This window comes from Mus pahari, chromosome 5, assembly GCF_900095145.1.
Source record: "Mus pahari chromosome 5, PAHARI_EIJ_v1.1, whole genome shotgun sequence".
NCBI lineage: Eukaryota > Metazoa > Chordata > Mammalia > Rodentia > Muridae > Mus > Mus pahari.
In genome coordinates, this window is record NC_034594.1 from 143,117,298 (window position 1) to 143,134,795 (window position 17,498).

At 39.0% G+C, this 17,498-nt stretch overlaps 1 protein-coding gene across 3 annotated transcripts in view; it reads right to left on the reverse strand.

Moving 5' to 3' along the window:
* Positions 1-17,498, reverse strand: part of Atf6 (activating transcription factor 6) — a 168,213-nt gene that overhangs the window by 43,227 nt on the left and 107,488 nt on the right. For all 3 annotated transcript variants that reach the window (XM_029538870.1, XM_021198491.2, XM_029538871.1), the window contains exon 15: positions 296-380. In XM_029538870.1, coding sequence (XP_029394730.1) covers positions 296-380 — 85 coding nt within the window. The remainder of the gene's footprint in view (positions 1-295; positions 381-17,498) is intronic.

Here is a 17,498-nt window from a genome sequence, read left to right on the forward strand (position 1 = left end):
GGGGGGGCAGGGGGGATAGGGAACTTTCGGGATAGCATTTGAAATGTAAATAAAGAAAATAATAATAAAAAATTAAAAAATAATAATAAAGATAAATCTTATGAAGTATAATAAGTAGCTTAAAATAAGAATAATAAAATTAAAATGAATATTTTTATAAAATAGTGAGAAACATTTCCAAAATAATATATGTTTAAATTTGTCTGAGTGACTGTCTTGAATGCCCTCTCATTAACCAAGAGAACACTGGTTAAGCAAAGGACTCTTGTGTTAACAAATCAAAATTTTAACTTACCATTTATGTTTATTGCTGGTAATACAATTGACATTTTTGGTCTTGTGGTCTTGTTGTGGGTGGTAGCTGGTAATAGCAGATGATCCTACAATTAAAAAAGAACAACGTTTTAAACATCACGATGGCTGGTTTACTCTAGGAACACACCAGATTTATACTTTTTAGGAAGCCAGCATTTTACTCAGGTCATGAAGATTAATTTTTTATATAAACTTGGCTTAGAAGAAACGAACTACAAATTATCTTAATGCAATACACATTTTTCAGAGGTGGGGCTGCCACTGCCAGACACACTGTGGCAGTTTTTTAATACTCCTAGATTTTGATAACAATATATGACTAGGGTACCATAGAGAATTGTTAAGACAACAGGTCTTAATTCTAGTCATGCCCCTACATAGGTGTGTGATCTGGATAAGACTGTATCCTCTGTCCAGGTCTCAGTTTCCAACCCTATAGAATGATGGGAGCTGAGGTATATTATGTTACAAGACACCGAAGTGGCTTCCAGTCATTTTCAAACTGTAAAAGACAGAATCTTTTTGTCCTCCAAAATGTAAAAGGCTAGCGCAGGTCCAGAGCTCTGGGGCACTGACCGCTTTGTGCCTTCTTTTAAGGTGAAATGCTACACTGTTAGAGACTCTCTGTGACAAAAGCACACTAAAATGTGTGTGGGTTGGAGCAGTAGTGCAAACTGCTATGCAAATATGAAGACCTAAGTTCAATACCAGAATCCATCTATGTAAAGCCAGGTATGGGGCGTGTGCTGGAGTCCTACACCAGGGAAGTGAGATACAAGGTGTCCCTGACTCAGTGGCTCACCAGCCTGGCCTAACTGGAGGGCTCTAGGCCAGCGAGAGACCCTGTCCCAGGAACAATACCTGAGACTAGCCTCTGACCTTTGCACACAATGCATATACCCACAAGCACATCTGCACATACACATACCCACAAAAAGCACACAGTTAAAGTAGAGAATTTAAAGAACTCTGTTTTCTACATTTCTACAAAATGACAGACAACTTTTGATTACCTATAAGTGATTCAAAGTATCTGGGCTGCCAGGTCTCCAGCTCAAAGTAAGAATAAGCCAAGGGGAGGTTAGCAGCAGAATACTGGGGAGGTCGGGAGTTTTGGGAAATATAGATACATTTGTAGATGGTCTAAAGCTGGTGGTCATAAAAGACTTATGACTTTGATATTAGTTAGTATTGCTAACAACTCTTCCTAACAAACACATACAATTACCACAGGGGGGAGGCCTCTAACGGTATTTCTCCTTCCAGGAGCACATTAGGCTGAGGTAGACGGAACCCAAGTCGAATGAACCTACTTGGTGTTGCTTTTTGGTGTTTCTATAGTCACTGTCTTTCATTCAACAAACTTGCTCTATGGAGGAACTCCTCAAAGGTCAGATCCGATGTAGCCGATAAAAGAAGTTATCAGGAAAGCATAGGAAAAACCTAGCCTACGAATGCCAAGCTGTGGACACAAGCAGAACCGTGTGGAGATGCTTCTGGTAACTGCTGCACTTTGTGGGATTCAGAGCCATAGTCCCAGGAGAACACACTTCCCAAGGGTGGAAAGAAGAGTGAGGGTCTGAGAGAATCCCAGCCCTGGAGAAAGAGGTTGTTTTCCTTTTCCTGTTTTGTTTAACTGCATTGTTAGACACAAAGATCACACATTTCTGAAAGCAAGATAATAAATTATATCCTAGAAGAAACACAATTTGCTCATCTTCCTGTTATGAAATTTATAAATAGCTTAGTTCCTATAATTAAAATATTGTTTCATGGGCTCTAAATTGAATAACAAAGAAACCCTCAAACTGCAAGCCCAAATTAAGGTTACTGTAAAAACAAACACACTTAGATCATATTGGTGATGGGTTAGAGTGAGGCTCAGATTTAATTATGAGTTTCCTTTGGAGATCTGGATGTTTCTAAACAGGACTTTTTTCAAATGTAATGTCTCCTACATTTTGTAGCAGGAAGTAAAAAAATTATGCTATTGTTTATGAAAAAGAATCATATCATACACATAATTAAAGTTAGCCTGTTTTGTCTCTCATTAGAGACATGCAAACTGTGGGATAGCCATTCTTTGTTTAAGGGTCCGCTATGTAAATAAGTTGGTGCAGTTTGTCTTAACCCTTCTGCCTCTGCCTCCTGAGAGCTGGGCTTACAGGTGTGTGCCTGGGATTTTTTGTTTTCCCATTGCTAGGGAGAGAATTTAGGGAGTCACACAAGATGGAGCCTATAACTTAAAATGCTTATTTTACTGATCAAAACTGAAGGGATCCAAAGCTAGTATGTTACCAATTCTAACAGTATTTTATATAAAAATATTGCACATAGAGTTAGGACTGTAGTTGCTTTGCTAAACAGGTACCTTACTTTCTTTGGGAAAAAATGGCCGTTAAGCCAACAATGAACTTTGAATTATTTTCTTGAGCTCAAATCACTCTGATTTAGATCATTAATCCTATTAGTTATAAGAGTAGAAACCAGGAACTTCAATCAATTAGCAGGTGTTTATAGACTTCTACCACTCATTACAGAAAACACTGACCAAGCATGCCCACCTACCATATACTCAGCACTATGCTATGGGGGTGTTTTAAAGACTAGAAATTCAGGTTCTTATTCTCGTGGGGAACTAATGTGCACTGAGAGATAGATGGTGATTTGCTTCTAATACGTGCTCTTCGGTTACTATAATTTTGGATTAGAAATAGAACCTGTGATACTTAATTGGGCAGAAAGCAGACTCATCTGCAGCCAGGTGAGGCAATGTAGCCTTGGTGAAAACACTTCTTTGATGATGGAAGGCTCGCAGTCTCCTCCTGCCAGCCAGAAAGCAGCCATGGCAGTACAGCTGGAGTAGCCACAGTGGGCTCTGCAATGGAGACTGTGGCAGAGGATTACAGAGCAGTACACCAGGACAAAGGGAACCTGGTGACTGAGGAGCCATAGTAAGATCTTTAAAAGTTATTTGATTTTCCTAGGTCACCACTTCATTGGATTTTGTCAAAATCTAGAGCTAGGTTTAACATCTAGTTATAGTATCTGTTTGTGAGTCAGTACTAAATATATTTGGCCAACAGAAACTCAATAAAGGTTAGCACCATCAGGAATAGCTTCATTAACTTTGTTTTAAGACAGACTATCACTAATAGCCTTGGCTGGCCTATAACTTACTATATAGACCAGAATGGCCTTGAACTCAAGAGACCCATCTACCTCCCAAGTGCTAAGATTAAAGGCATGCACCACTATCTCTTTCCTAATGCTTAACTGCACGGAAAAGCCACATTTATTATTCAAACATCTTGATAGGGACCCCCTCTCATTTAATCTAAATCCATATTAATGAACTCAAGGAGGAATTTCAGCCTTGGAAGAGCCAAGGTATAATTTGATGGATTTTAACAAAGTTGTTTCACTCGTATTATATCAGCTAAAATAATAAACTACAACAAAAGTTGAGCTATTTAGAAATAAAAGGGAAATGCAAAAAGGATATTGCTCTAAAAAGAAATACACCTCAACACTGCCATTCAGTCTCATTGCTTATTTTAAGACATTTTTAAATGGGCTTCTGAAAGTGCAGTAAAAGGCCGATACAGGATATCTTCAGGGATAAACCTATGTGAACAAAAATTACAGCCAATGCTTTGTTCCTCATACACCCAGAGATTATTTAAAAAAGCATCAAAGCTCTGCACATTGAGAACAAAGCATCAGCTTTCCCCAATATCAGCCGTAATACGTGATCCAAGACACCAGTTTTGTATACAGTCCTCCAATTCCCTCTCCCATGCACCTTGTAAGAAACAATCCAAGTATGAAGACACACTACAGCATTAAAAGGCATTTCACCTTTCTAAGGAGAAAGCATCGGAGACAGACTGAGCAAAAGTATAAGGCATGTTCCTTAGCTGGAGTTCAGATAATATCTCACAATAAAATTAAGACCCAACTAGAGTTAACAAAATATTGCTTCTACATATCCACAGAGTACACAAAAACCTACCAAACCAACTGCTAATTAGGTTTTCTAATTGCTGACTTGGGAGTGTGACTGTATTCAATATTATATAAAAGTGATAAACTACATAAATGACACAGCTTGATAAAAGTAAGTAGATTAGTTTTATTTTTCTTTTCTTTTTTTTACTTTATTTTTCTTATTGCAAAGCTATAAATGACACAAAACACAGTAAGTTTGCACCACATTGTTTAACAATCTGTAAGTTCTTATTATAGTTGAAAGTAATTATAAATGGTAACTAGAAATTATGGCATATGGATTGTGAGTATGATTTATGGAAGAAGACAATATGGGATTCTGAACAGCAGATTTAGTCTTAAAAACAAAGCCCCGATGTCTGCATCAAAAGCTGGCAAGTGAAATTCTTCTTTCTTGTTGTTGTTGTTGTTTTGTTTTGTTTTGTTTTTTGAAACAGGGTTTCTCTGTATAGCCCTGGCTGTCCTGGAACTCACTTTGTAGACCAGGCTGGCCTCGAACTCAAAAATCCACCTGCCTCTGCCTCCCGAGTGCTGGGATTAAAGGCATGTGCCACCACGCCCAGCTGAAATACTTCTTAATAATTGAATGAAACACACAGTTTTTAAGTCTCCTCTTAGCCAGTTCATGTCCTACTAGATGAAACAGCTTCTCCTATATGAGGAAACTCTGGCTCGGTGTGGGCGTCTGTCTGTGACAGGGAGGAATACCTACAAAAGCTACTCCCAATGAGTGAGAGTTCTCAGTCAGCCAAGGCTTTAAGTACAGCACCAAGCAGCTCTCCTGCATTAGGATGACCTGTTGGGAACCAGAGGTTTGTGTATCAGGCCAACACTGACAACAACGATCTCTTAACATTTCATATTTGGCCTATATCCACTGAATTCCTGAGACAGCTTGTTTTTCATATATAGAAACCAGATTGAAAAGAAAAAACAAAAAACAACAACCAACATCCATCCTTATTCCAAAACCAGCTCTGAGTTTTCTCTAACTTCCATCTCTGGAAGCTTTAGTTTTCTACTGTCACAATATATCTCTTCCTTTCCCCAAGTATCTTTCAAGCTGCCAAATCTCAAAAATGAAAGTGCCAGAGGAGCAGTTAGGAGTGGGCATGTCAAAGTTACTGCTTAAATCCACAACATTTGGAACTGATACTGTTTTCCTATAGTTACATAAACTGTTGATTAGAAACCCAAAGTGTCTACTCACTTTAGAAATAATTAGGAAATTTGAATTCATCAAAATATACAAACATTCATAATAAAATACCATGAAAACAAAAATTGCAAGAAAAAAATTAGAGGTAGTAAAATTAAGTGGAATGTCGTCATGCAAAGCCTATTAAATGATGTAGAGCTGCTCACCATAGTAAAAACATAAGCAAATACATTACTCATCCCCAAATAGACACAGTCAGTAGAAACAGCTAAAATGAATGTGGTATTTGTGCCACTAATGTATGCAATAAAACTACAGACCAAACAACAGGAAAGATAAAAAATAAATCTGCACCACTAATATTTACCAGGGAGACAAAGAATAAATCAAAACCATTAGTGTACAACAGATGGCCCAAGGAGGAGCCAACATTTCTATTCTGACAAGAGCAAAAATTTGACATGTAATGCAATCTTGACAATTCTGGCAAGGTCACCATGATGAGTTTGAAATTCCAATAAGGTCAAACAAGTTTGCCTTGGAATATGATTCTTATATCAAACTCTGAAGAAAGCTAGGCAACATGGCAGGATGGGTACAGAGCACAAGGAAGCAATAGTCTAGCTAGCTGGCCTTCCCACCCTCCCTCTCTTATTCCCATCTTAGTTGACTCCAGGAATCAAACCCAAGGCTTAAGAATGCTAAGCAGGTGGTCTACCACTGTGTGGCAACCCGGTTCTACCTGAGCTTTCATACCAGTGATTCTCGCTTCCTAGAAGGTGAGAGAGAGAGAGACAGTGTGATGATTCATGTAAATTGTCAGCTTGACAAAAACTAAAATCACCTAGGAAATGGGGGCTCTCAACATATCTGTGGGGATTACCTGACTACATTAATTAAAATGAGAACACGGCCTACTGTGGGTGGCACTATCCCTTAGGCAGAGGATCCTGATTCATATAAGAGTAAAGAAAACAAGCCAAGCACTAATGTACATGCATTCATTGTTCTCCTCTAGTTGTGAACATATCAGCAAGCAAACTAAAAACTCTGAGAAGAAAGTTACTAACGGCCAAGCTTGCCTGCAAGGCACGAGCCTGATAGGCTTTAAAATAAATAGGATGTGAAGTGCAGATATGAAGCCACACATGGTTTTGTTAAGAAAAGGACAAACACTGGGGACAGGGAAAGATGATATCTAGATGACATGTAAGCCTTTATACCCCCTCCCCAATTAGTCAGATGATGAGAAAGGCAGGAAGGATCATGAACTCAGGGTTATAAAGATTGTTCTTTGCCCCAGTTGGCTCACCTGCCATTTAGGACTGATGCTTGACTGCAAAATCATAAAATAAAAGCCTCGTTTTCACCACTGAGTCTACAGTGCTCTTACTATGAAGTGAGGACCTTTGTTTCTCAAATATCAGAAGATGTGGTACTTGCTCTTCTAAGTCTGCCTCACTTCACTTAACATGATCTCTAGTTCTAACCGTTGTCCCAACAGAATGATAGTCCATTGTGTACATGTATATCATATTGTCTTCATCCTTTCATATACTGACAGGCACCTATACTGGTCTTTAATTTTTTCCTGTCCATTTTTAATTGGGTTGCCTTTTATTACTGAATTATAGATTCGTTTGGACACTCTGGGGGCACACCTCTTAGGACATACTTGGTTTGCAAGTGGTTTCTACACTGGATAAGCAGTTTTACCACTTTATAGATGGCATCCTTTTCTCACAACAGATTTTACTTTTGACAAAGTTCTAATTCATGTTTTCCACTCCCTTGCTTGTGCTTTGGTGTTCTAAGGCATGTTTGCTCAGTTAGCTTTTTGAGAGTGAATTAATTATTATGCATTCCCATTCCCAACTCAGGAGTGACAGAGTTTCTCTGCATCTGACATTGTTTTGCCATTAGTTTTACTTTTTAATTTATCATTAGGATGTTGTTGAAGGGTCAACTCTGTTCTCAAACCTCTAGGACCAATTCAAACCTATTTATTTCTCTTGCCTTTCTTTCCTCTACCACCTAGGATAAGGTAAAATGAACTGGTCAGTTTTTACGTCCCCATGATCTCCTATACATATCACTGTTAAATCAATTAACACATTATACTTTGTGTTTATATGTCCATTTCCACTTTACTTTTAAGAATCATTTATAGATAGAATGTGAGTGAACAGTGATTAAATAGTAAAAATATTTTGGCCAAGAACTATACAAGGAACAGCTGACTCCCCCCCCACTTCATTTCATATGATTTTCTTACATCCTAGACATGACTTAATAAAAACAGACTAATAATCGCTCTGGTCAACTTGTGGCTCTCTAGTCACCATGGTGATAACTCACATCCTTAGGAAAGCTTTTGAAACCTTCACAATCTTGTTTACAACTAAATATGAATTTAATTGTATTTCCAACAGAAACAAGTACTGCTGATCAATATTTATAGTCTGATGCAATTCACTAGGAATTAAAAGAATTTAGGACAGATGAACAAAGATGGATTCTAGGTTAAAAAAAAAAGTTGGAATTTTTTGAGTCCAGAGCCCTAGCATATAGGTAAATAATAAAATAATCAAAACTTGTCACTATTTATTTATGTGTTTATGTATGTATGTATGTATGTATGTATGTATGTATGTATATATGTATTTATTTTGAGGCAAGGACTTACTATGTAGCCTTGGATTGCCTGAATCTCACTATGTAGATTAGGTTGTCCATAACCAGACTCAGAGATCCACCTGCCTCTGCCTCGCCAGTGTTGGGATTGAAAAGGTGTGCACCACCAATGTCCAGTCACATCTTTTAAAATGGAGTAAATGGACCTTCTTTTGTCCTTGTTAAAAGTCTTAAGTCAACAGAACATGAAGAGGACACATTTCAAGAAGCTTATTATTTGAAAACTGAAAAAACACAGTTTTCAAAATTTTCTCAAATTATGGCAAATTTATTTCAAATATTTACTGAAATTATGGCAACACCAAAACATACACCAGATAGGCTAAAGGAGAATGTTCCAAGTGTCCAATTCGGAAATATGTTCTTCATTAGAAACAGCAACACACAAAGGACAATTAATGACAATCAGACTAATTTGAAGTCATTTGCTTTCCTCATCAGAGCCCAGATGCTTCACAGATGCCTCTGAAGAACAGGTACAAATATTTTATCTTAACATAGTGTCCCATGCGGGAAAACTTTCAAGACAGTGTGTGGAGAGTCTATGGCAGAGTCGACTGTCTTCTGCTAGCCCTCCACATGGCTGCTATGAACCATCAATTAATGCTGAAGCACTAGAAGAAATGTGTTGTGAGTCCTGCACTGGTGCGCTAGTCACACAGTGTCCCTCATCAACAAAGACTGAACAGATGGAAGTCTCTTGGAAAGGAGTTATACAAAGATAGCATTGTTCTAGGGGATTTTGGCGGGTAGCTAACTGCTCCAAGTTTTGGATCATCACTTTTAAAACAAGCTAAATCTTTTAGTGGGAATATGATCATTAGTTCACTCTTTAGACTGATCAAATGGTTGTTTTCTCTGACATTCATAGAAGTCATTAAAAGACTTCACCCGCCAACAACGAACTAAAAAAAAAAAAAATATATATATATATATATATATATATATATATATATATAGGACGAGGAATAATAAGCAATGAGCACATAAGAAACTAAAAAAATTCTTAGCACAGGGGAAACAAAGAAAACAAGCCAGCATTCCAGGCATAGGAAATCTTGCAAAGTTAAATAAATATAAAAATATGTGACACTGGGGAAGAAAATAATTTGAGTTTCTCAGAATTTACAAACCATCACACACACACATATACACACACTCCACGGCATGAAGCTCCTAAAGTTCCAAGCTCCCAGACTTGAAAGGCAAACACAGGAATGGCCTAGTGAGCTGGCTAGGGGGATACTGGTGAGCCCTGGGTTTAGTTGAGAGACCCTGCCTTAATGAGAAGAAAAGGCACTGCCCACCTGTCATTCATATACATCAGACACTGTAAAGATCTTATATAAATATATATGTACTATGTATTACATATTATCTTATATATGTGTATTATATGTTATATACTATATATGCTAACCACAGTAGAATAATAGATTAAAGATTCATTCACAAGAGTTTCCACTATTTCTGACTTGAAACCTAAAAGAATAATTATTAATATATAAGAATATGTATCTATTAACTATTCCTATTTTGATTAACATGTTAGGGTTGTTCAGGCAAATTCTTATCATGGTTCTGTTGGTAATACTGAAGTCATTCTTTTTATCTCTATGCAGTTATATCCTCACCTGTACTTAGGATCGTCTCAGATCTTAACTCCTTAACTCTTCCTGCTGGGATTAGGAAGATGCTCATTGGTGAAAGCACCATGAGGACCTGAGTTCAGATCCCCAGAACCCAGATAATGCCAGGTGGGTGTCTGTGTGTCCTCTGCCTCTGTGACCCCCTGACACGTAGCATCTGGATGTGCATCCGTAGCCTTCAAAGCAAGGAGATGAACACAGTGTTTCCCTGTGAGCCACTGTACACCGAGAGACTTCCTCTACATCCAAATCCTCAGGGCTTGGTGTCACACAGAGTTTTCTTAAAGTCTATTACATTTTTAAAAAATCAATAAGTACAGTAGAAATTACATGATGATTCTATGCACAGCGTCGCAGCATGAAGAGACCTAAGAGACCAGTAGGCCCCACACCCAGGAGTTAAAAAGACCCAGCTGGGATTTAGATCCAACTGTGCTGACCATAGTTTTACTTCATTATATGGACATCCTCCAGACCAAAAGCAATACTTTAAAAACAACTACGGAAAATGACATTAAAACCCCACATGTAGAAAGAATTCTTCCCTCGTGTGGGCATTTGATTTAACTACTAGCACTGGACTCTGCCCACCACTTGGGTAGATTCTGGGATTTCTCTTGATAAAAGAAAATCACACCCAGCAATAATAAGAAAACGTAGCTTTTTTTGTTGTTGTTGTTTTTCAAGACAGGGTTTCTCTGTATAGCTCTGCCTGTCCTGGAACTCGCTCTGTAGACCAGGCTGGCCTCCAACTCAGAAATCCGCCTGCCTCTGCCTCCCGAGTGCTGGGATTAAAGGCGTGCACCACCACGCCCAGCTAACATAGCTTTTCTTTATTACTACCATCTATCAAATTTTACTTGTATTTAAGGCAAAATTTCTGCTTCCTTTTTTGTGTCAACAAGATACACCATTCTTTACAGAACTTTACACAATGTACTATTCAGATGCTAAATGGAATGGGAAAACAACACACACACACACATGCACACACACAGCACAGAGTTCAGCATAGAGTACAGTAACATTAGGGTTCGTTGGTTGGTTGGTTTTTTAAAGCATCTCCTGTATGACCCTCAGGACTGATTTGCTGTAGTCAGGCAGGCTTCAGACTCTCAGTCTTTCTGCCTCGGCTTACCCAGTACTGGGAGTACAGGCCATGCACATCCAAAGAGATATTTTTTAATAAGCTATAATAATTTATTATGCTAGTCAAACTATCTGGCTTCATTTCTCTCCAGTATTCTTAATCTTTGATCTAAAACTATAAGCAGGAATTACATTCATAAGTACTTTATTCTTCCTAGTCCATAAACTAATGTAAACTTATGAGATAACCATTTAAATGTAAAAGATTATGTTCATTTACTTGCTTATTAAAAATATTAACTGCCAGCTCAACATGTTGGCAAGTGTCGCGTGCCCTTGACCTCTGTCCTGCAGAGGTGGGGCAAAGATGACACTTACACCAAGGCAGGGTTTGAGCAGCTTCCACAGCTTCCCGCTGTAGCTTCCTTTATTCTCTCCACAGCTCACCCCAGCTGTCTACGGCAGTTCAGCTTCTCTCCTCTCTGCTTCTCAGCTTCACCTACTTTATTCTGGGATCACCCAATTTATACCCTTCCACCCTCTGCACTCATCTCTCATCACTCATCATCCAATCAGCATTCAGCACACTCTATACACAAGCCATGCACGCAGACAGGGTGGGTGTTGATAGGCCAGTGACTCAATATCATGCTGTATGACGCTATATGTCAGGCGGACAGCGCATAATCACTCGGGTGCGCATAATCAGGTTTTTGGTAATCAAGCAGGGAATCACGGGGCTTGGCAATGAACCAGGGTGCCGTCTTGGCTCACAAGGCTGCAGCCACGGCCACGCCTGCTTCCCACAGGCAAGAATGAATGGCTAAAGGGCCTCTTCCCATATAACCTGAGAGCAATCTTACAGTCTACTGAGTTTCTTCAGTTCCACACGGTGCCCCTAAAAGAAGTACTGGAGAAAGCTGTGGAATACCCACATCCAGTAACTCCTTGCCCCAAAAATAGATCTTCTAGGTAAATAGCAGACAAAAAGCTCCCTACTACGCAGGTGGAGAGATGAGATAGTAGATGCCACACTCACATTACCCTGTTTAGCTGTTTAAAGTTTATGAAATATTTCTCAACCAGAATGCTTTATCTTTAAATTTATTAGCAAATAAGACTAAAGATTTCTTTATATATTTAACAAGCTACCTTTTCATATTTAAGAAACTATTTAGCTTTTTACATACAGAAACCTGGAGGGACAAAATGAAGCATTGTGTACCTGACTACAGATAAGCAGCCAGAGCTCTTTACTCTGATAAATTACACTCATTCTTCCCTAACTCTTGGTTAGGAAAACAGTGGAGAACAACGGAGCCTGTTAATGGGGTGAGAGCATTGTTTTCAATGGACTTGGAGGACATTAGCACTGATGGTGCAGATGTTGGAAATAACTTGCAGCTGCTGCAGAGTGAGCCACTGACTGAAATCACGGGAACCATGAAGGAGGAGAACTGGCTGGGCACTTTAAAGCATTTACAGTACAGTGATATGAGAAATGCTTAATTGGAAGACAGAAAATAACACAAAACTTAATTTTTAATTTTTAATCTCTCAACATTGCTACATATTCCTTCAGTACACTCATCCATTCATGGATGTGTTCAGCTGTAACAGTTACAGTAAGTATTACAGATGAGGAGAGAATCAACTGTCTTGGCTTTGAATCACTTTTCGTTAGTTCAACTTAATTCAAAACACTTTCAGCTCTTCTCAGCTTTCTGACTAAGATCAAGTATGATGTGTGCATAACACTAGAATAAATAAAAAGGTGAATTAAAAACCCTCCCTTTGGGGACTGGAGAGATGGTCTAGCAGTTATTAAGAGCACTGACTGCTCTTTCAGAGGTCCTAAGTTCAATTCCCAGCAACCACATGGTGGCTCACGACCATCTGCAATGGAATCCAATGTCCTCTTCTGGTATGTGTCTGAAGACAGCTACAGTGCGCTTATGTACATAAAATAAATAATTTTTTTATTTAAGTTTTTTTTAAACCCCTCTTTTCTACCCAAGTATATAAAAATAATAGAGAAGAGAGCAGTGAGTAACTCATGACAGCACCGCAGCGACTCCGTAGCACCTCAGGGATGTCACTGCATATTCTAAGGAGCCCTTAGAAGAACCTGACCTGCCTTCGAGCACTCTCATCAACAGAGGTGCACAACTTTTGTCCAGCTAAAAACACAGTATTTCAATTTTCAAAACAAGAACTCCAATTTACCTCCTATCTTATTTCTAAAGTGTGTGGAATATCCCTAAACTAATGGTACAGAATACTAATACTTTAGGTTCTTGCCCAAAGTCCAAAGATACAGTATCTCTAAGACATGCTTTAGGGGCATTCTGGCCACCACTACTTTAGGCATTCATAGTCCCAAAATGAGGCTGGTCTTTGAGAAGGCCTGGTCACAAAGTATAGTCCCTCTCTGAATAGCTTTCATTGAAATGTACATTATAACCTTTCAGCTTAGTATTGTTATGGGACTCCTGAGTGTGTGAACCAGTGGGTCTTCTCTGATTCTTGTGCCTGCTCTTGGGGCTCTTTTCCTTCTGGTGGGTTGCCTTGGCCAGTCTTGATGTGATGGGTTTTACTTCATCATATATTTTATTTTGTCATCTTTGGTTGTTATCTCTTAGAAGTCTGTTCTTTCCTCATTAGAGACAGGAAGGGAGTAGATCTGGAGGGGAGGGAAAGTGGGGAGGAACTTGGAGGAGTAGAGGGAGGGGAAACTATAATCAGAATATTTTGTATGAGAAAAATATTTTCAATAAAGGGAAAAAATGAAAAGTTGGGATATCAAATATAATCTATAAGCTCAATGCAATCCCCATCAGGATTCCAATGACAATTCTTCACAGGAAAAATAAATCCTAAAATTCATATGAAAGCATAAAAGAACCCAGGTTCTTTATCCTGAGCATAAAGAACAATGGAGGGGTTGTTACACCCATTCAAGTTCCACCAGAGAGCCACAGTTATCAAGCCACCATGGTGCCATGACCTGGTGTTGTAGGAAAGAAGCTGCAGCAACACTGCGCAAAGCAGACAAAGGCTAACAGACAGAAATAGAGCATCAGTGAGTACAGACAGGCTGACATGCTGCAGGCACAGAGCCAAATATCTTAGCCTCTGCATGGCTATTTACTGCCCACCTCTGGATGTGACCTAATATCCTTGAGACTACTTGGTAAGTCCTTTTGTAACATATGAACAGATTTGGAATGGCTATTCGTGGCTGTCAATTTGACTATATCTAAAACTACCTAAAACCCAAAAATGGAGGAGCACATCTGTGAGGGATGTTTGCTTAATTGAAAGTGAGAAGATCCACTTCTACGCTGAATCTTTAAGGTGAGAAGACACACCTTTAATCTGGGCCATGTCTTTTGCTGGAAGCCTATCTAAGGCCATGGAAGAAGGAAGCTTTTGTTCTTTGCCTGGGTTTTTTTGTTTTCTTGGTGTCTGTGTGTTTTGCTTGCTTTCTTTTCTCAATTCTCTTTCCTCTCCTCTCCTCTCCTCCCTTTCATGTATGAGTGTTCTGCTGCATGTACACTGGCATGCCAGAAGAGGGTATCAGATCCCTTTAGAGATGGTCATGAACCACTATGTGGGTGCTGGGAATTGAACTCAGGACCTCTGGAAGAGCAGCCAGTGCTCTTAACTGGTGAGCCATCTCTCCAGCACCATTCTTTGCCTGTTTGTACTTGCCTCACCAGCACGTCCATTCCTTCAGTGGCATCTTCAGGACTCTATTCAGACTAAACTCAACAACTACAGGATTCTTAAAGCTTCAGTTCATAGGTAGCCATTGTTGCATTAGCTGGACTACAGCCTGTAAGTCAATCTAATAAGTCCCCTTCTTATATAGAGAGTGATCCATTCCATAAGTTCTGTTACTCTAGAGAACCCTAATACAAGTCTCCACCAACCCAAAAGGTAAGAATGCTCTCAAACAGCATCTGAGACCAGCAGCAGAGCTTCCCCATTTGCTGTAACCTGCCCAACAGATGTCCTCACCAATGTATTTCAATGTGTGTTGGTTTACAATTCCTGTGTTCTATGTCTATTAACTGTTACCATGTTAAGGCATGGAATTTGAGGTAACCTAAACCTGGCCCTGGACCATGGCCACTCCTATCTGGCTCCAGAATAACCTGTCCTCTTGGAGTCCTAGGCTGTGGTTTTTGTATGTTGACAATGCAAGCACAGAAACAGAAGAAGGACCAATGGGGTGAAAGTCCCAGAAACAAGCTCACATGGCTACAGTCACATGATTTTTTGGCAGAGACACAAAAACCACACTGAAAAAAAAAAAAGAGAGAGAGACAGATGTTTTAACAAATGGCGTTGGAAAATCTGAACAGCACAAACAGGTGAATGAAGCCAGATCTCTCACTGTACAAAAATCAATGTGAAAGATCCTAACAGAAAGCCTGAAATGCTGGGACTGCTGGAGAAAAACATAGGAATGTTTCACAACACAGGTACAGGTGAGGACTTTCTGGAGAAGTACTCAACAGATTAGGAAAGAATACCAAGACTTGACCAATAGGATTGCACAGATTAAAAATCTCCTGTAGGGCCGGGCGATGGTGGCGCACGCCTTTAATCCTAGCACTTGGGAGGCAGAGACAGGTGGATTTCTGAGTTCAAGGTCAGCCTGGTCTACAAAGTGAGTTCCAGGACAGCCAGGGCTACACAGAGAAATCCTGTCTCGAAAAAACAAAAGCAAAAACAAAACAAAACAAAAAAATCTCCTGTATGGCAAGAAAATAACCAGGTGAAGAGAAAGTTTTTGGAATAGCAGGAAAATTCTTTGCTAGTTATCCAAATGTCAGTGGATTAGTATCTGAAATATAGAAGGAACTTAAATAAATTAGAAAAAAAACAACCTGAATTGATAATGGGACTAATGAAATGAACAGACAGTTCTCAAAAGATGAAATACAAAGAACTAATAAAATATGAAAAAGATATTCAACATCTTTAACCACCAGGGAAATACAAATTGAAACTACTGCTCGATATGATTCTATCTATCCCAGTCAGAATCACCAAGAAAACAGATAACAAGTTCTGACCCAGGGAAGGTCGGGGGAGGGATCTGCCTTACACACTGCAGGAGGGGATGGATTAGTCCGGTCACTATGGAAAGTGTTGAAGGTACCCCCAAAACTAAAAGTAGAACTGGACTATGACTGAGGATGTGACAAAGGACTCCATGTCATCAATCCCACAGAGACACTTGCACATGCATGATTACTGTAGCAGCTATGGAATTACTGAGTTCCCATCAACAGATGAACAGAGTAAGATGATGTGGCCTAAAAGACAGGTAGATCTCCGTCTCTGTGAGTTTGGGGCTAGCCTGGTTTACAAAGTTAGTTTGAGGCCAGCCACAAAGAAACTGTCTCAAAAAAAAAAAAAACAAAAAAAACAAAAAACAAAAAACAAAAAACAAGAAAGAAAGAAAGAAAATGCAGCATATATGTACAATGGTGTTTGATTTAGCTATACAGAAAAAAATAAATTATGTAATTAAAAGAAAATGGACACTTTAGACAGCATCATATTACAAGAAATAACAAGCCCCAAAAGACGTATTTTCTCTCATTTTAGGATTCTTGATTTTATAAAGATACATAAAATCATATCTGGATATGAAATATATATGTATAGGCATGCATATATATGAAAGTAGAAGCAAACTGTCTGGAAATAAGAGAGTTAGGGGATGGGGAGAGGAAAATATGAAGAGGTGAAAATACACGACAGAAGAAAATGTCTTTGTGAAACCTGTAATTATAGACAATGAATATACACTAATAATTACATGCACATTGTGGACCATACATTTAAGCCAAACAGTACTTTAAAATCTCTAATGTACATAACAAAAATGTCAAAATAGAATTAATTTTAATTATCTACTCTAATTCAATATATCTAAAAATACCATTATTCAACATGGAATCAATACAAACATTATTGAAATAGTTTACTTTTTAATTAATGTGTTAAAAATCTAGTAGTATTTTCCATTTATAGTACATTTTAGGATTAGTTAAACTGAAGATAGTACATCTCGACATGAGAGGTGTCTTACAGAAAAAAGCCCTGGGAGGCTTTCTTCTTGACAGAAAACTACAAGTCCCCTGCTTCCCCGCCATTCATTCTACAGTATTTTGGGGAGCGAAGCAGATGACATGATGAACTTCATTTAGCAGGATTTGGGGGTGAAGGTGGTCTCAAATCTACACATTAAATAGTGAAAAAGGATCTCCTACAACGCAGCTCCTGGTCTGTGTCCCAGGGCTCACAGCAGCATCCACCACACAGCGAACACTGCTGCTGGTGGTGTAGAAAACTCACGTGGATTTGGACTGTGGTGTGCTGAGCTCCCAGGCTTGCAAGGATAGTTTAAAAAGATTTACTATTTGTTTATATACGTGTGTGGCTGGTGTTTGCTACTTTGTGGGTTCTTCTTTTCCCACCCTTTATCCCCCATACTCCCCTAGTTTAACCTCTAATCACTAGATAAGAGATAGAGGGGAGGGAGGGAGGGAGGGAGGGAG